General features: G+C 40.8%; 1 protein-coding gene across 1 annotated transcript in view; it reads left to right on the top strand.

Moving 5' to 3' along the window:
* Positions 1 to 19768, top strand: part of ADAMTS17 (ADAM metallopeptidase with thrombospondin type 1 motif 17) — a 280726-nt gene that overhangs the window by 209187 nt on the left and 51771 nt on the right. Inside the window, exons 16-18 of the mRNA XM_045561079.1 lie at positions 89 to 246; positions 3231 to 3390; positions 5726 to 5861. Of these exons, the coding sequence (XP_045417035.1) occupies positions 89 to 246; positions 3231 to 3390; positions 5726 to 5861 (454 nt within the window). The remainder of the gene's footprint in view (positions 1 to 88; positions 247 to 3230; positions 3391 to 5725; positions 5862 to 19768) is intronic.

The raw sequence follows: 19768 nt of genomic DNA, 5'->3' as shown, positions 1-19768 counted from the left end.
AGACCTCTGCCCCATTCAGGGCACCTAGATTCCCTGTAAAGACAGGCTGGATCCCCCCTGATTCTGTGGTGTTCAATTCTCTTTCTAGCTCTCAAAGACTCCGGTAAGGGATCCATCAACAGCGACTGGAAGATAGAGCTCCCTGGAGAATTCCAGATTGCAGGCACAACTGTCCGCTATGTGAGAAGGGGCCTATGGGAGAAGATTTCTGCCAAGGGACCAACCAAACTACCACTGCATTTGATGGTAACTTGCTGCACTTTGGAACTTGTCTCGGGGAGGGGGCATGGCTCCAAGAGGTCTGCCGGGTTACTTCTTCCTGGGACCTGGAGGGCAGGAGCTTCATCCAGCTCCCAGGGGTTTACAAGGCCACCTGCTCCTCAGTCTTCTTGCCTTTCCTTCCCAGTGCATGCACTGCAGGCCTCAGATTTCTCTCTCGAAGCTCCCCCCCTGGATCTTCACTGGCAGAGCTCCTAACTTTTTCAAAAGGAGCTACCTCCAAGAAGGAAATGCTTAGCCACGTGGTGGGTGGCAGCCAGGGAGACTTGGCCTCATTAGCAAAGTCTGTTTTTATATCAGATGGTGGGATGCATAGATCTGCCCCAAGTTTGTATATCCACATTGGAAACTGCCTTTTGGAAAGCGAACTGTCGACTCCATGTCCAAACCAGCCTCCCTTGGATTTCCCAGACTCAGCTTGCAATGAGCATTTGGCAATTGGGAAGGAGAATCAGATTTTGTGGGTATGTTTACTCCCCAGGTGGTCTCGAGAAACCTGTGCCATTGGGCTGGGCCAGGCCAGGGCGCCTTTTTCTTATCTATTGCCTCAAGGAGGCCTCCATGTGAGCTGCTTAAACATCTGGCTATATGTCCTTTGAAACATATCAAAGATTTCCAGAGAAAGGAATGGCACTGTTTCCTTCTCAGGGTCCAGGAGTTCTTATGGCTAACTTCAGATAGCTCATAATTATTGATCATTATTGATTTCATGTCTCCTTTCAAAGAAGAGGATTTTTGGCAGCTTGTGCACCTGTAATCAGAGCACTTTTTCCTCACTGCCTGCTAGAGTCTCTACTTGGAAGTTCTTTTTCCCCATTAATTAATGATCTCTGGCAACCTGCAGCTGTTCAAGGTCAGGTGACACCCAAGAGATTTTTCTGGCCACTGCCCAGGGACCCTCCTGAGGAGACCAGCTCTGCCTGTGAGAACCAGCACCCAGGTTAGGTGTTGCGCCATAGTGGTGCTAACCCCATTATACTTTCTGGTGAAATAAAAATGAGGCAGTTTCCATGTGTGACCATGTGTTTCCATATGTGACCTAAAACTTAGGGAAATCTGCGTATGCAACACTCAACCTACTAAATCCACTGCAAATATATTCCTGCAAGTAAGTTTCTAGGACCTGAGAACTTGTACCCAAGTCATTCTCTGGGGTAAGATTGTTTCCTAGTCAAACTTAGAACAAAGCCTCCTATTCTGAATTAAAAGCAGTTATTCAGAGGGGCTAAGAGAGGAGGCAAAAGATTAGATGAAACCTGGACAGAAACATCACCTGTTAGCGTGTGACTTTGCTTTCTCTAGCAAACACCAAGATGAGTATGTTTCCTTTTACCAGAAGCTTTCGTAAACTGAGCAAGTCGTTAGCCCATTAAAGCCGAGCACACAGCCCGGATTCATTCAGACAATGAAAAACAAAACTCAGAGACAGCAGCCACTGCCGTAGCTGAAGGTTCAGCCTTTGTTTAATAGTAATCACTTTTCTCTCTTGAAATATCACTGTCACTTCAAATTTTTAAACCCAGAAATGAGAGGTACTCCTTTGCCTCTATTGAGAAAGCCATTGTCCCCAAATTGGGGTGCGCACATTGCCGGCAGAGTCAAGAGCACCTAAGAGTCACGGGGACCTGCATTTGAAACCAATTACACACATGCACACACAAATTATATGTGGCTACAAAATTGCATGAAATTGATTTCATATGGATTCTCAATTCACCAGTCTTATTCCCATACTGAGATAATAAAGATCTCTTAAGACTAGTTTTGTTTTGGTTTTTTTTCAAACTGGAGGCATTTTTCCAAATGCGTTATTACAAGTCTATTTGGTGGAGAAGTGGCTGTTTGTGCAGTTAAGTCTGCTCGTGGCATCCCACCCCCATCCACAATGCCTGGCACACTTTGACCTGGACTGCCCCAGGTCAAGTCAGGTGGGCCATGCACATTCTGCCCTTAGCACCTGCCCGCCTGTTCTCCCAGGTCTCTTGGGCTGGAAGTGAACTTGTAGACCCAGGAGTACTCACTGGTTCCAAACTTAGCCTGAAGACACATTATCTGCAGACAGGCCACCTTAAGCTCCTACAAGGGCTTGTTTTGCACCATTATGTCTAGAGAAATAAATCTGATAGCGTGCCTGCTGGCCATATATAACTTGTCACATGCACTCCCAAACAAAGTCACATGCAGACCAATCCATTCTGCACACTCACTAGGATTTCAGACCCAGGGGTCCTCAAGCTGCATGATGGCTCCCTACAAAATATCATAGAGCCCCCCCATCTCCACCCCACTCCCAGCTTTAAGCCCTGAGCCAGGCCTCTGCCACTGATGGGCACAGTCATCATCCCAGCTCCCATGGCAGTGGGAGGGCTCTTGCATCCTTGGACTCCCAGACAGATGCCCCCAGAGTCCCCTGCAGTGGGCTGTATCCACCCATGAGATTGCCTTACCCCGGCTCTCTGGACCAACTGATGCAGAGCGATGATTGGTGATAGGGGAGTGAAGGGCCATGTTCATTTTCAAAGATGTGGAGTAACCCTACTTACTCAGGTGCCTTTCTAGGTAAAAGCAGTGTATTTGAGTCTCCCTTGTCTGCAAGGGCAGCTTCATGGTGAGGTTGTGGGAACGTGGACTTTTCTCTGCTTGGAGCAGCTCTCTGTGAAAAGTGCGTTTAGAGCCCACAAAGGTGCTCATCTCAAACTCTGTACCTCACCGGTCCTCTCCTGAGAACAGAAGAAACTGAGGGTTTGCATTTGCCCAACCCCCAAGTTGTGTACTTGAGGAATTCAAGCCTAAAATAAAGTACCCCAAGACTGAACCTGTTCTGAACCCCTGAAAAAAGCTGGTTACCCCTAGTAGAGGAACAGCCACAGTGTGGCTTGGTTTGCACATCCCGCAATCCTGGGGGCTTTCGTTCCTTTTTAAGATAGCCTTGTGTTTTGCTGTCGATTCAGGTGTTGTTGTTTCACGACCAGAATTACGGAATTCACTACGAATACACCGTTCCTGTAAACTACACTGCTGAAAACCAAAGTGAGCCTGAAAAACCACAGGACTCTCTGTTCCTCTGGACACACAGCGGCTGGGAGGGGTGCAGTGTGCAGTGCGGAGGAGGTGAGCAATGGGGCCACAGCCCGCCGGGTGTGGGGTTCTCACGGGTGTGGGGTTTGCTAAAGGAAGGAGAAGTGAATCAGGGCCCTCTGCGGCCAGTACACAGAGTGTGGGAAATATGTGACCTATACTTGCACAGGAATTTAACCACACCCCACCTCCAGTCTCCCTGCAGAAGGCTGGGCAGCGCCTTCCCGACTCCCACGCTAGGTTGTGCCCACACTGCTGTGTCTCCTGTGGCCCAGGGCCCCCGACTCTGACCGTGGGTGGAGATTTGGCCAATGTATGGCCACCTCCCGGGAACACCGCCCTGCACCTGAATTTCCTCACCTCCGATACAGGCTGATCGGTTCTCACATCGGGGCTACAGGATGACCCAAAGAGACTGTCATACTGCAAGGGTCAGTATGAACAGAAGGCATCACGTTTATAATGGTGTCATTCAGGAAGGGCAATAGGAAGCCATTCTGAACCCTTAGCCAGCAGCCCCTTAGTGCAATGTTGTTTGTCACCCTAATGGGGCACACAGCAGGGTCATGGGAGATGGCACACAGGATGGGTGGATTTTGGTGGCACAGCGTTGGGACAGAAGGGTGACCTGAAGTGCCAACCCAGAAAGCGGGATAGTAGGGGAAACCCGGGCACAGCCCCAGCCACCTCCAGTCCTGAGCAGCTATTGACTGCTCAGATGATGTTTGCCAGATACCTAACATGTAAGGGATTGTTTGCCATTTAAGGGGCTCACCCCATTTTTCATGGGTAAGAATTACAGCCGCAGGATGATTGAGCCCATCAGACGCTGCGAGGGTCAACTGCGAATGCCTTCCTGTGCGTCTTGGCCGGCGCCCTCACTGTCTGTTCTCAGCCTCCACCTGAAGCAGCCCCGTGGCAGTGGGCAGAGTCAGATCCCACCATCAGCCCTGCCTTCCTCCACTCTGCCCCTTTCCCTCAGCCCTCTGTGCCAATGGCCTTCCAACCTCCAAATCTACCCAGCACCTGTCTGCAACCAGGCTTTTCTTTTGCAGCAACTTGTTGCAAACTAAGCGCGGCCCGAATGGAACAGTGAGCAGGCACCCCTCGGCGGGGGGAGGGACACGTGTTCTGCTGCTCGCTCGGTAGCCATCCCTTTGTGACCCTGATAACCTCCAGCTCCCTGACACAGTGGTCAGACCTGCCGCCAAAGCTGAAAGCAGCTCTGTGCCTTCCTTACTCGTGCAAGGCTGCAGTTTGGGGCAGTAGGAACTGGCAGTGGAGTTCAGGACTCTGTCATTTTGAGTCATTCCTTCACGACAAATTCCTCAGGAGACAAACCCAGCAAGGAGTCTAGGGTCCACATGGTTGTACTTGACTTCCTATTAGTCTTTTATTGTCACTCTTCCAAATAATAGTAATGTGATATAGCTAACATGAAGTGTTAGCCACCTGCCAGTTTCTGCTCTAAGCACTTACATGTATTAATCGATTTTAACCATCACTGGAGTATCCTAAGGCACAGGGAGGTTAGGCAAACCAGCCCCCTTGAGGAAACCGAGGCATAGAAGCATGGTGGCCAACTGTTGATACTATGGTCACAGGGATACTAATAGTAATAGACCCAAGACTTGAGCCCAGGCAGTCTGGCTCCAGAGACCACCCTCCTAACTCCCAGTTGTTTAGCCTCCCTGACAAAGGTGTGGCCATGCAGCATTTAGGGTACTCTGGGAACACCCAAAAAAGGGCTGCTTCCAGCTGGGGTAAGAGGTGAGCAAAACTTCCTGAGGGCAGATGATGCTTAGGCATAATTACCAGTTGGCTGGCTGAACAGGTTCAGATTGGCTCTGGAGTGCCTGTCTGGAGGATGTAGGTCTGTGTGTCCTCCAGGCCAGACTCCCTGTCCCCAGCCCTCCCCAGCAAGCAGGAATTCTGTCATAGCTAGTGTGCTCTCTGGTGAGGGCTGAGGTACGGTGTTTAATTGATACCATATCTCCATAGACTTTAAACACGAAGTGAGCAGGTAAAAAGGTTGGCAATCTTGGGTGGAAATCAAAGACCAAATCAGAGGTCTGGCCTCAGTGAACCCCGAGCTGTCCAACAACATAGCTGATCTGAGGTGTTGCTGCTTTCTGATCTTGTTCTAGAATCTTTCTCCTGCCCCACACTGCCCCTGCCATACCTCGCATAACCTCATCCCCAAGATTACAGTTTCTGTCTCTGCAACTAATATGACATTTACAGCAGTCATTTTAAATGACAAACTGATCAGCAGCTGCACCTGCACACCCCTTCGTAAGCATGGATGCGTGGCCTTTCCAAGTGTGTACGGCCACAGCCTCTCAGCTCCCTGTGGTTTGGTTTCCAGGGGAACGCAGAACCATTGTTTCATGCACGCGGATTGTTAACAAGACCACAACTCTGGTGAACGACAGTGACTGCCCTCAAGCAAGCCGCCCAGAGCCCCAGGTCAGAAGGTGCAACTCACACCCCTGCCAGTCACGGTAAGGAGCTGTCTTCTATAGCCTGGGCCCTCCAGGGTCTGGGGTGGCAACACTGTGAATGGCAAATGGCAATGCAGAGTTAGTGCCACGGTACCACGCTGCGCCAGTTCTGTTACTGTTGCTGAATGATTTCTGCTTGCTCAAGATACTGAGTTTCTAACTATGAAGCCAGAACTCTGATGGAAATATGCAGTCTTAGCTGGAAGGCTTCTTAAAGGAGGCCATTAATAACATCTCACAAAAAAAAATGGACATCACCACACACTTTTAACTGGACCCATCAGTGCCCTCAAATTACTTTGTCTTGGAGGAAAAGGAATTAAATGTTAGAGTCAGAGTGCCCAGGAGTTGATGTGCACACAGGTTAATAGTTGTGATTGACGTGTTTCCGTGGCCGAAATTAAGACCGATGAGTGCAGATCTTGGTATTTATTTTGTGGAATCCAACACACTTCTGTCCCAGCCCCAGCTTTCGTGGCCATGTTACTGAGGTGCTCTGCAGTGAACTCTCTTGGGGTGTCAGCGAAGATGCTTTATGTGAAATGTGTTCATCAGTTAAGCCTCCTTTTTGCCAGTTGTTTCAATGGGACTTTGCATGGTGCTGTGACTGCTACGTTGTGTGTGTCACCCCTTGGCGCCTCATTCTACTCTGAATTGAGGTGCTTCTGTGAACCATGTTAAGGCGTGTCTACCTTTTCTAAATAAGCCGAGCAGTTGGTATTTCAGTTTTTTAGGTTTTTTAGGTTTCTTAACTCAGTTTGCTCCACTTCCCTGGTGCAAGAGCTCCATAAAGCATTTGGCTATTGTACCAACACTCTTTGCTTTGTCGAACTGTTAAAATGTGTTTGAGTGGGGGGGGGGGGGAGAGAGGTGACAGAAGGGAAGGCAAGAAGATGAGACTTGCTTCAATGAGTTTATGAGCTCCCTGGCAAATTAAGAATGAAATTCTTCCCTGGTGCTGAAGGCCTTAAGGAAGCACTCAGTGCGGAAAATCTTAACCATCTTGGGAAGGAAGGACTGGCCTCTGTAAAGACTCAAGGGTCTGATGGGCCACAGTCTCTTCCCCTGAAACCAAAGATGGCCTAGCCCTAGTGGAGAGATTAGAAAGCAGGATGAGTGACTCCAGAGGAGGAGGGGTCATGTGGGCTCACGGGCATGAGTCAGCAGAAGGGGGCTTAGGGACCCATTCAAGAATCATATCCTAAAATCAATTAGGTTTTCAAACTATTGTAGTATCCAAATTGTTTTATATTTTCACTGTTTTACTATCTATCTATTTATTTATTTAAGAAAGGGTCTCACTCTGTGGCCCAGTCTGGAGTGCAGTGGTGTCATCATAGCTCACTGCAACCTCAAACTCCTGGGCTCAAGCAATCCTCCTGCCTCAGCCTCCTGAGTAGCTGAGACACAGTGTGTGCCACCATGCCCAGGTAATTTTTTTGGGGGGATGGGGTGGAGACGAGGTCTCACTATTAACCAGTTTGTTCTCCAACTCCTCACCTCAAGCGATCCTCCCACCTTGGCCTCCCAAAATGCTAGGATTATAGATGTGAGCCACCATGCTCGGCTTTCACTGTTTTATTTTTATTATGTGCTTTAACTACTAAAAAGCAGAAAGTTAAAGTTAATAACAATGGAGGATGTTCTGAAATTCTGAAGATTAAAACCAAACTCAAGTTCAAGGTCTATTTGAATATCTTAATATCCATCTTATACCGCTTAAAAATCACTATGTTAACATAAAAACGAAAAATTTCATTATTATTGAAGATCAAATTTAGCAAATTTCAGTATTAGTAAATGACATTATCCAAGATCTGAATAACATTTAACTGAACTGTCTTCTTATTAAGTTTTATATTTAAGTTTTTCTTTTCTGAAAGAAACTATTTTTTATTTCCATTTTTTATAATATTTTTATTTCAATATATTATGGGGGTACAAATGTTTAAGTTACAGATATTACCTTTGCCCCACCCGATTCAGAGCTTCAAATGTGTCCATCCCCCAGACAGTGCACACTGTACCCCTTAGGTGTGAATATACCCATCCCTTCCTCCCCCTGCCCACCTGCTTGACACCTGATGAATGTTACTTCCATATGTGCACATAAGTGTTGATCAGTTAATACCAATTTGATGATGACTACATGTGTGGTGCTTGTTTTTCCATTCTTGTGATACTTCACTTAGTAGAATGGGTTCCAGCTCTATCCAGGATAATACAAGAGGTGCTAGATCACCATTGTTTTTTGTGGCTGAGTAGAACTCCATGGTACACATATACCACATGTTATTAATCCACTCATGTATTGATGGGCACTCGAGTTGTTTCCACATGTGTGCAATTGTGAATTGTGCTGCTATAAACATTCTAGTGCAGATGTCTTTTTTATAGAATGTCTTTTTTTTCCTTTGGGTAGATGCCCAGTAATGGGATTGCTGGATCAAATAGTATTTCTACTTGTAGCTCTTTGAGGTATCTCCATATTACTTTCCATGGAGGTAGTACTAGTTTGCAATCCCACCAGCAGTGTATGAGTGTTCCTATCTCTCTGCATCTTCACCAACATTTATCGTTTTGCAACTTTTTCATAAAAGCTGTCCTCACTGGAGTTAAGTCATTGCTCATTGTGGTTTTGATTTATATTTTCCTGATGATTAGAGATATTGAGCATTTTTTCATATGTTTTTTGGCCATTAGTCTATCTTCTTTTGCAAAGTTTCTGTTCATGTCTTTTCCCCACATTTCAATGGGGTTGTTTGATTTTTTTCTTGATAATTTTGCTGAGTTCTATATAGATTCTAGTTATGAGCCCTTTATTGGATGTGTAGCATACAAATATTATCTCCCATTCTGTAAATTGTCTGTTTGCTCTAGTGATAATTTGCTTAGCTGTGCATTTTGTTGTTGCTGTGATTGCCTTTGGGGTCTTCTTCATAAATTCTTTTCCTAGGCCAATGTCTGCAAGAGTTTTTCCAACATTTTCTTCCAGAATTCTTATAGTTTCATGCCTTAGGTTTAAGTCCGTTATCCACCATGAGTTGATTTTTGTGAGACGTGAAAGGTCCAGATCCTGTCTCAGTTTTCTACATGTGTCTATCCAATTTTCCCAGCACCATTTATTGAATAAAGATTCTTTTCCCCAGTGTATGTTTTTGTCTGCTTTGTCAAAGATTAGATGGCTGTACAAGGATGGTTTTATATCTGGGTTCTCAGTTCTGTTCCATTGATCTATATCTCTGTTCTTGTGCTAGTACCATGCTGTTTTGGTTACTATAACCTTGTAGTATACCTTGAAGTCTGGTATATTGATGCCTCCCAATTTGTTCTTTTTGCTTAAGATTGCTTTTGTTATACGTGATCTTCTCTGGCTCCATACAAATCACAGAATTATTTTTTCTAGATCTGCAAAAAATGATGTTGATATTTTAATAGGGGTTGCATTGAATCTGTAGATCACTTTAGGTAATATAGATGTTTTAACAATGTTGATTCTGCCAACTCGTGAGCATGGTATGGTTTTCCACCTGTTTATGTCCTCTGCTATTTCCTTCCTCAGTATTTTGTAATTCTCCCTGTAGAGGTTTTTTACCTCCTTAGTTAAATATATTCCTAGGTATTTTATTTTCTTTGTTTCTATTGTGAAGTGTATTGAATCTTTGATTTGGTTCTCAGTTTGACTGTTGTTGGCATATAGGAATGCTACTGATTTCTGTACATTGATTTTGTAACCTGAGACTTTGCTGACTTTATCGATTCCAGTAGTCTCATGGTAGAATCTTTGGGGTTTTCTAGATATAAGATCATATCATCAGCAAAGAGTGAGAGTTTGACTTCTTCTGCCCCCATTTGGATAACCTTGATTTCCTTCTCTTGTCTGATTGCTCTGGCTAGGACTTCTAGCACTATGTTCAATAGAAGTGGTGATAGAGGGCAACCTTGTCTGGTTCCACTTCTAAGCAGGAATGTTTTCAGTTTTACCCTGTTCAGTATAATGTTGGCTGTGGGTTTGTCATAAATGGCTTTTATCATTTTTAGGTAAGTCCCTTCTATGCTTATTTTATTAAGTGTTCTTATCATAAAAGGGTGTTGAATTTTTGTCAAATGCTTTTTCTGCATCTGTTGAGAGGATCATATCGTCTTTGTTTTTTGCGTCTATTTATGTAGTGAATTACCTTTATAGATTTGTGTATGTTGAACCATCCCTGCATCTCTGGGATGAAGCCCACTTGGTCATGATAGATTATTTTTTTGATAAGAACCTGATTTCGGTTTGCTCGGATTTTGTTGAGAATTTTTACATCTATATTCATAAGGGATATTGGTCTTTAGTTTTCTTTTTTTATTGTGTCCTTTCCTGGTTTTGGAATCAAGGTGATGTTGACCTCATAAAATGTAATGGGAAGGATGCCTTCCTTCTCTATGTTGTGGAATAATTTCTGCAGTCCTTCTTTGTACGTCTGGTAAAATTCAGGTATGAAACCATCTGGTCAGGGACTTTTTTTTTTAGGAAGGTTTTTTATTGTTGCTTCAATTTTGGTACTTGATATTGGTCTGTTCAGGAATTCTGTTGCTTCTTTATTAAGCCTAGGGAGGCTGTGTGTTTCTAAGAATTTGTCCATTTCCTCCTCATTTTCAAATTTATGTGCATAGAAGTTTTTATAGTATTCATAGATGATATTTTGTATTTCCACGGTATCAGTTGTAATTTTTCCTTTTTCATTCCTGATTGACCTTATTAGAGTCCTTTCTTTTCTGCTTCTCATTAATCTAGCAAGAGGCATGTCAATTTTATTTATTTTTTCAAAGAACCAACTTTTTGTTTTACTAATCTTCCATGTAGTTTTTTGTTATCAATTTCATTTAGTTCTGCTCTGATTTTTGTTATTTCTTGTCTTTTGCTGGGTTTAGGGTTGGTTTGCTGATCCTTTTCCAGTTCTTTGGGTCAATTCATTAGATTGTTGATTTGTGATCTTTCTGTCTTTTGGATATAGGCATTTATGGATATAAATTTTCCTCTCATGATTGCTTTAGCTGTTTCTCAAAAAGAGAAGTTGTTTATTATGCATTAGGCAAGAGACAGAATAATGACAATTTTTTTACTAACCCGTATAAATTAATACATGCTGTTTAGTGAATAGATGCATCATGTTTGAAGGTGCTTTTTTATTTATTTTTTTAAAATGGCAAATAATTGTACATATTCATGGGGTACATAATGATGTTCCAATACATATAGTGAAATAGTGATCAGATCAGGGTCATTAGCATATCCATCATCTCAAACATTTATCATTTCTTTATGTTGGGAACATTCAATGTCCTCCTTCTAGCTATTTGAAACTATATGTTATTAATCATGCTCATCCTATAGTGGTGTAGAACATTAGAATTTACTCCTATCTGTCTGCAATTTTGTATCTTTTAATAAATCTCTCACCATCCTTCCCTTCCAAATCTTTCTAAAAATTATGTACAGAAACCAAATCAAATAAAATGAAATGTATGAAATGAGAGCTTCTGTGATTGAACTGAGACACACGTATGATGGGAAAGAGTGGGCCAGTATACTTTACTTTCCCTTCCTCTCACAGTAGGTCAGTGGACTCCAAGGAATGAAGTTCAAAAACTTTCAGTCAAGGGTTCTGCTTCCTGTAATAAATGGAGTAGCTTATATTGAAACAATCCTCCTGCAGATAACAATTCCGAACTCTGGAGAAAATATGAAAAGCAATTGTTTAAGAGCTAGAAAGCAGTCAGAAACTAGAGAGAAGCAGACAAATGGAAAAATAGACTAGTACTGAATGATTTTCCCATGATGACAGCTTTTCAACTAATGGAGGCCCTAGTTCCCTGAGGATTGGCTAAAATTCTGATAGATACCTTCCATCTTTTACTGGTTGAGTTATCAGAGAAGAATGTTCAGGGCAACCATAGCAGCTGGAAATTGAGGAAGAAAAATCCCAGAAAGCAGAACGCTGCAGAGGGAGGTCTCCCAAATTCTGTATATATATTTGGTCCAAATCTCTAAGAATAAGATATTCAAGGCAGACTCCATATAGCACAGCTAAGGCTAGAAGCCCTAAAGATTGTAGCTGCTGCCCATCACAGGGAAGACAGTGCTTGGAGCTTTTTTCCGGCCAAATTAGCTCCCTGCTAACAGAAAAATTTAATATTCTTCCAAAACAGTACTCTAAAGCTACACTGTTCAGTATGGTAGCCACTAACTAGTCCAAATTGACATGTGTTGTAAATGTAAAATATACACAGGTTTCAAAGATTTAGTATGAAAAGAGATTATAAATCTTAATAATCTAAGATTATAAAATAATTTAAGATTATGAAAATCTTCATTTTTAATGTGAGTACATTGATTATAACCACACAAAATGATTATATTTTGGATACATTGGATCAAATAAAGTATATTATTAAAATTAAATTTATCTGTTTCTTTTTACTATTTTAATATAGGTACTAGAAAATTCAAATTACATACGCAGCTAATATTTTATTTGTGTTGAACAGTGCTGCTGTCGATTGACATATCCTTCACAATGTTTAGGATACAATATAGAATTTCTAGTCGTACAAGAAACAGACTCATACTCAGAAGAGAAGGCCATTATTGGAGACTGATCCAAGATGACACAGAAGTTGGAATTAAAAGACAGTAATTTTAAATCAGCTGCTGTAACTATGCTCAGATAGGAGGAAAACTATGCTCATGGGCACTGAACAAATAAGAAATCTCAGCAGAAAAACAGAAACACTCTAAAATACAAAATGTTATGAAATGGTGCTGGATTTATTGAATGCTTTTTCTGCACCTATTAAGATGATCATATGGTCTTGGTTTTTGTTTCTGTTTAGATAGTGAATCACATTTATTGATTTGTGTATGATGAACCATTCTTGTGTCCTGGGATGAAACCGACTTGATCATAGTGAATTATCTTTTTGATGTGCTGTTGAATTTGGTTTGCCTAGTATCTTGTTGAGGATTTTTGTGTCAATGTTTATGAGAAATATTGGTCTGTAGAAGGAATATACCTCAAAATTATAAAGGCCATATATGATAAGCCAACAGCATACTGAATGGGGAAAAGTTGAAATGATTTCCCCTAAGAGCTGGAACCAGGCAAGGTTGCCCACTATCTTCACTTCTAGTCAACATAGTACTGGAAGTCCTAGCCAGAGCAATCAGGAGAAAGACATAATTGCAAAAGAGGAGGTCAGACTATCCCTTTGCCCCAGAAAGACTTCTGGAATTGATAAGTAAATTCAGCAATGTCTCAGGTTACAAAATCAATGTGCACAAATCAGTAGCATTTCTATGTACTAATAACGGTCAGGCTGAAATTCAAATCAAGGACTCAATACCATTTACAATAAATAGCTGCAAAGAAAATAAAATACTTAGGAATATGTTTAACAAAGGAGATTTGAAAGATCTCTATAAGGAAAACTACAAAACACTGATAAAAGAAATTATAGATGACACAAACAAATTAAAAAACATTTCATGCTCATGGATTGGTAGAATCAACACCATTAAAATGTCTTTTCTGCTCAAAGCAGAATGCAGTTCCCATCAAAATGCCAACATCTTATTTCACAGATCTAGAAAAAATAATCCTAAGCTTCATATGGAACCAAAAAAGAGCCCAAATAACCAAAGCGATCTTAAGCAAAAAGAACAAATCTGGAGGCATCACATTACCTCACTTCAAATTATATTACAACTCTATTTTAACCAAAACAGCGTGATACTGCTATAAAAGCATAGACATAGACTAATGGAACAGAATACAGAACCCAGAAATAAAACCATATAACTACGACAAACTGATCTTTGACAAAAAGCACAAAAACATACACTGGGGAAAGGATGCCCTTTTCAACAAATGATGTTGGGAAAATTGGATAGCCACATGCAGAAGAACGAAACAGGACCCCTGTCTCTCACCATATACAAAAATTAATTCAAGATGGATTACAGACTTAAATGTAAGTCATGAAACCATAGGAATTCTAAAAGAAAATGTAGGAAAAACTCTTTTAGACATCAGCCTAGGCAAAGAATTTATGACTAAGACGCCAAAGGCAAATTTGGCAACAACAAAAATGAATAAATGGGACTTAGTTACATTAAAAAGCTTCTGCACAGCAAAGGAAATAATCATCAAACAGGCAACCTACAGAATGGGAGAAAATATTCACAAAATACACATCCAGCGAAGGACTAATATCCAGAATCTACAAAGAACTTAAACAAATCAGCAAGAAAAAAAAACCAGCCCCATCAAAAAATGAGCAAAAGACATGAACAGAATCTTTAAAGAAGAATACAAACGGCCAACAAACATGAAAAAATGTTCAACATCACTAATCATCAGGGAAATGCAAATTAAAACCACAAGGACATAATACCTTACCCTTGTCAGAACAACCATTATTAAAAAGTCAAAAAACAACAGGTGCTGGCGTGGATGAAGAGAAAAAGGTACACTTATAACACTGTTGGTAGGCCTGCAAACTAGTACAATTTCTATGGAAAACAGTATGGAGATTCCTCAAAGAGCTCAAAAAAGACCTGCCATTTGATCCAGCAATCCCACTACTATATATGAAAATTAATTCAAAGGAAAAGAAATAATTTTATCAAAAAGACACCTGTGCTTCGATATTTACCACAAGTCACAGTTGTGAAGATGTGAAATCAGTATAAATGCCCATCAATTCATAAGTGGATAAAGGAAATGTGATATATACACACACACACACACACGCTATATGTATGTATGTATATATACCATGAAGTACTACTTAGTCATAAAAAGGGATGAAGCAATGTCTTTCACAGCAACTTAAATGGAGCTGGAGACCATTATCCTATGCAAAGTATCTCAAAAATGGAAAAACAAACACTACGTGTTCTCACTAATAAATGGGAGCTAAATAAATGACGGCTACACATGGGCACAAAAAGACGTAAAGGACATTCTAAACTAAGAAGGGGGGAGGGTGGGGAGGGTGAGGATAAAAACTCGCCTGTCAGGTACAATGAACACTGTGCTGCTGCCGGGCACACTGAGAGCCCTGACTTTAGCAATATACAGTGTATCCATGTAACAAAAACATTTGTACTCCCTTAATATTTTGAAATTTAAAATATTAAATATTATTTTAAAAAGATAATAAAATGTAAAATTTTAGGACTAGAAAATGCAATATCTGAAAATATTTAAATTCACTCTGTGGATCTAACAATGGATTGGAGATGATTAGTGAGCTTGAAGATAGGGGAACAGACATTATTTAGTCTGAAAAATGGAAAGAAAAAATTGTTGACATTGACAGAGACTCAGTTACCTGTGGGGCAATATCAAGCATTCTAACATAAGTATAACTGGAGTCACAAAAGGAGCCTTACAGAGAGAATGGATCAGAAAATCATTGAAGAAGCAATGACCAAAAATGTCCTAGATTTGGTGAAAGAAGAAAGTTAATCAGGCTACATCTTCATGTTTCAGCTAGATTCCAGATGAATTCAAAGCACTATAACAAACCCTCTGGTCATTACAACAAGTGGGCCAGTGTAGCAAGTGTATAATGTTGCTTCCCATAGATCTTCCATGAGAGGGCTTTGTACTGCAAAACTCTAACCAGAAGATCATGTAGGAAAACACCTACAAAGTAACATGACATAAACAAACATGGGTGCAAACTCTATAAATAGGTGCTACAGAGCTGCTCTGAGCATATGATAGCAAACAGCAAGTGTGTCTATGGCTCCAGAATGCTCCCAGAGTCATTATGGCCTGGCAGTACACATCCTGCAGGTTTGCCATGTTTGAGCAAAGTTCAAGCCAAATACACGTTAGACGAAAAGCAGTTTAAGAAGCACAGTCTTAGTATCTCTGTAGAACGAGGGTCAGCAAACTTTATCTGTGAAGGTCTAGATAATAAATATTTTTGCCTTTGCTGGCCACATATGGTCTCTGGCACATATTTTTCTTTATTTTTAATTATAATCCTTTAAAAAATGTAAAAACAATTCTTAGCTCCTGGGTTGTACGAAAATAACCCCCAGGCAAGACTTAGCCCGTGTACAATAGTTTGCTGACCTCTGCCTTAATTACTTAACCTCTGTGTTGCCCGCTGAGATGTTACGATCACACCCTCAGCATGAGCCCAAGCTCTGAAGGCACTAGCTCAGGAAGGTATTTTCTTATTATATAAAGGAGAGCTTGTTATGATGCTGAATTTCTTTTTATTACCAAATTGTTGAGTTACTCTTGTTCTAAAAGCAGTCAGCACCACCTTGAGCACATAGTACACCTTCACTAAATTCATCCATTCAATGTGGATTCATTGAGCACCTGCACACTCACCAGGCAGTCTTCTAGGTCTCAGGGTATTTGGAGGTGAGAAAGACAGATGAGTTCTTTGCTCTTGTGTAATTTGATAAATAACGGGTTTCTCCCTCCTCATCACTTTTCTTTCTATCCCACCGCTTTCCATTCCCCTCCTGTCTGTAAAATCATGTGAATCAGGCTTAAAGAATGAGTGGAATTTCCACAAACAGAGGAGAAAGTTACATTCATAAAAGAGAAAATAGCACCTGGAATTTGCCTTAGAGCCTGGAGAAGAAATGCCTGGATGAATGCTCTAGGCTGCTTTTGTTTGCTAGTTTGTTTATTTGTTTATTCTGAACCATCTGACCGTGTACAGTTTCTTAAAACAGATACTTGAAAATGAAGTGCCATGACTCATCAAAGAGTATTTATTGTTTAGCTAAAGAAATATATAATCTTGCGAATTTTAAGAAGATACACACATGTTCATATATATATGCACACATACATAAATATGTATACATGCACAATATATGTATATATGTATCTATTATATATAGTAAGTAGTTCTCCCAATATCCATGATTTCACTTTCTGTGGTTCCAGTTACCCACGGTCAATCATGGCCCAAAAATATTACGTGGAAAATTTCAGGAACAATTCATAGGTTTTAAATTGCACACCATTCTGAGTAGCATGATGAAATCTCTCACAGTCCTGCCTTGGATGTGAATCATCCCTTTGCCCAGCAGATCCACAATGTTTATGCTCCCTGCTGGTTCATCATTTAGTAGCCATCTTGGCTATATTCTTTCCAGTGCTTATGTTCAAGCAACTAATATTTTACTTAGTAATAGTCTCAAAATGCAGGAATAGTAATGCTGCCAACTCAGATATGCTAAAGGGAAGCTGTAAAATGCTTCCTTTTAAGTGAAAAGGTAAAAATGTCTAACTTAATAAGGAAAGAAAAAACATCATACACTGAGGTTGCTAAAATCTACAGTAAGAATGAATTTCTTTTGTCCATGAAATTGTGAAGAAGGAAAAAGAAACTCTTGCATAGTGTATGTATGGTTCAATACTATCCTTAGTCTCAGGCAGACATTGTGGGTCTTAGAACATACCTATCGCAGATGAGGGAGGACTACTGTGCAGCTATTATACACACACGTACTTGGACAATAAAATTTGAATTACCATATAGCATAATCTAATTGTCGTGAGCCTTTCAGAAGAACCTATAGTTATATGGACTCAGACTAGTAAGTGAAGAAACGTGGAGGATTTGACCTTAGAAAATGAGTGCTAGAAAATGGGAGGGAGATCTAACACATAAGGAAAAACTGTGCTTTGGTTAGTGGGGTGTTTCAGATGGGGTGGGCATGATTGAAGGACAGAGCCTGTAACCTGGAAGAAGCACCCAAGAATCCAATCGTGTGAACTTTACTAAAGAAGCCAAAATGCAACCCATTGTTGAACCTGGCAAGGTGAAAGAGCCTTTCGATATTGCTGTTACTCTTTGATGTTTAATATAGTAGAGATGTTTGTCTTTTCCTCTATTTTTTTCCCTTTATTTCTCCTGATCTCCCTTTAATTTTCTTCAGCTCTCTTTTTCCACTGAATTCCTGACAGTTTTCTTTGCCTTCCCAACTGCACACTATTAGCACCTCTTTATTCTAATCCTGCACCTAGCTCTGTGGATACTTCTCTCAAATGCTGCTGTAGCCATATGGAATCTGGAATCTGACACACAGGACAGATGGCCTCTCCCAGCATCTTGTACACCAACACAAACACATCGGCAAACCGGGACTTGACATTGGCAGGCGAGGCAGAAATCACAGATCAGCTCAGCTGTTGTGACCATGACCAGCAGCCCTCACCTTGCTGACCACAGTCTGCAGGGAAGAGGCCCCGCCATCATTTGGCATCCAGAGAGCAACACTGTGCGCCAGCTCCTTGAGACCCAGCCCCCAATAGTCCTGGATCAAGGAGTTGGGAGCTGACAATGAATTGGGCTCCTACTGGAGCACAGAGCTCCTGCTTTACCAGATTTAACATTTTTGCAGTCTTTTAGAGCATATTAGCCACTTGAAAAGGCCATTCCAAGTTATTAGATATTTCCCTATAGTATTTATGATTTGAACTTCTTCCCAGGCAGTACATGCTGTACTGTGCATTGAATTAGGGTGATTCAGAAAAGAACATTCAACATCTTACTGGCAATTGAATTGAATAGTCATCTGCAAGGAAGTGTATTTGGTTTTTAAATTTGTCCTCCTTGCTCAATTATTTTAAACAGGCTAGCTTTGTTTGGGGCTAAAATTGAAACCCTATTTTTTTTTTTTTATTAAAGCATATTCTGTGTGTGTTTGTGAGAGAGAGAGAGAAAGAGAGAGAGAGACAAAGAGAGAGAGCATGACTTAAGAATGAAGCCTGGAACATGTGGATCTTTAGCTATAGCCACAATCTGAAAAGATACTACTATTTAATCTATTTCTTGCTAGTCTAAAACTTAAAATTTTTCTCTCTCATTCTCTTTTAAAATAACATAGGTAAATCTAATTCTGATTACTATCCCTGTCTACTACATGCCTCATTGATGGTATGTGAGTGGTGAGGAAAAATTTATTGGTTCAATTCTGGAACTTTTTTCTGATACTATCCAAATTTCAGGACCTCACCTATATTAAATGGTAAAGTTTTGAAGCCTTTTCTTACTTATCTAAATTAGGAAACATTCAAGATGGAGGAAAAGACAGCATTTTCATAGGTTGTTTTTTTTTTTATTTGAACATCCTTCCCTTTGATCATTACAGAGGATAAGAGAATTCCCTGACACCAGGTTCACAGGTGACAGGATTTATCCTGCTGGGAAATGTTTAGCATGCTTTTGACCCATCAAAAGAGGTCTTTCTCTCTTCCTGACTTTTCTGAGTAATTAAATATAAAGACCATAGAGCACTTGATGTTTTCCTTTAACTTTTTATGTCACAATTACAAGAAAGGAAAAGTGAAGGGAAAAGGTGAAATTCAACCTGAGGACTACTTAAAGAACAAAGACAGCTGAGAGTACTATCAGAAATAAAAAGAAGCTATGTATTTTCCAGGTTCTGGAAAAAACATCAGGCCATAGAAGAAATGATTCTGCGGTGAGGGCAACAATGGAAGGTTTTCTAACTTGTAGAATTGCTGGGAAGATTTCATAAATGAGCTTGGATGTGCTTGGTGCTTCTCAGCTTCTCAGAACAGTCCTTTCCACTTGGGATCTAGTGAAGGTCATTCTTGGTAGAGTTCAGTGCTGACTGGCTCTCTTACAGGAATGAACAGTCCACAGAGAGGGAAGGATCATTCTTTTATCTTTAGAAGTGTATATTTATATACAAATACATTGAAAGTAAAAGGATGGAAAAAGATATATCATGCAAACAAAAGCCATAAGAAAGTAGGAGTACTATACTAATATTGTACAAAACAGATTTTTTAAGAAAATATACCTAGAGATGCAGACAGTTTATAATGCTAAAAAAAAAAAAAAATCAG

The sequence above is a fragment of the Lemur catta genome, chromosome 9, assembly GCF_020740605.2.
Source record: "Lemur catta isolate mLemCat1 chromosome 9, mLemCat1.pri, whole genome shotgun sequence".
In the NCBI taxonomy this organism is placed as follows: Eukaryota; Metazoa; Chordata; class Mammalia; order Primates; family Lemuridae; genus Lemur; species Lemur catta.
Note: the sequence above shows the minus strand (reverse complement) of the source record. Positions and strands in the feature narration are given on the sequence as shown.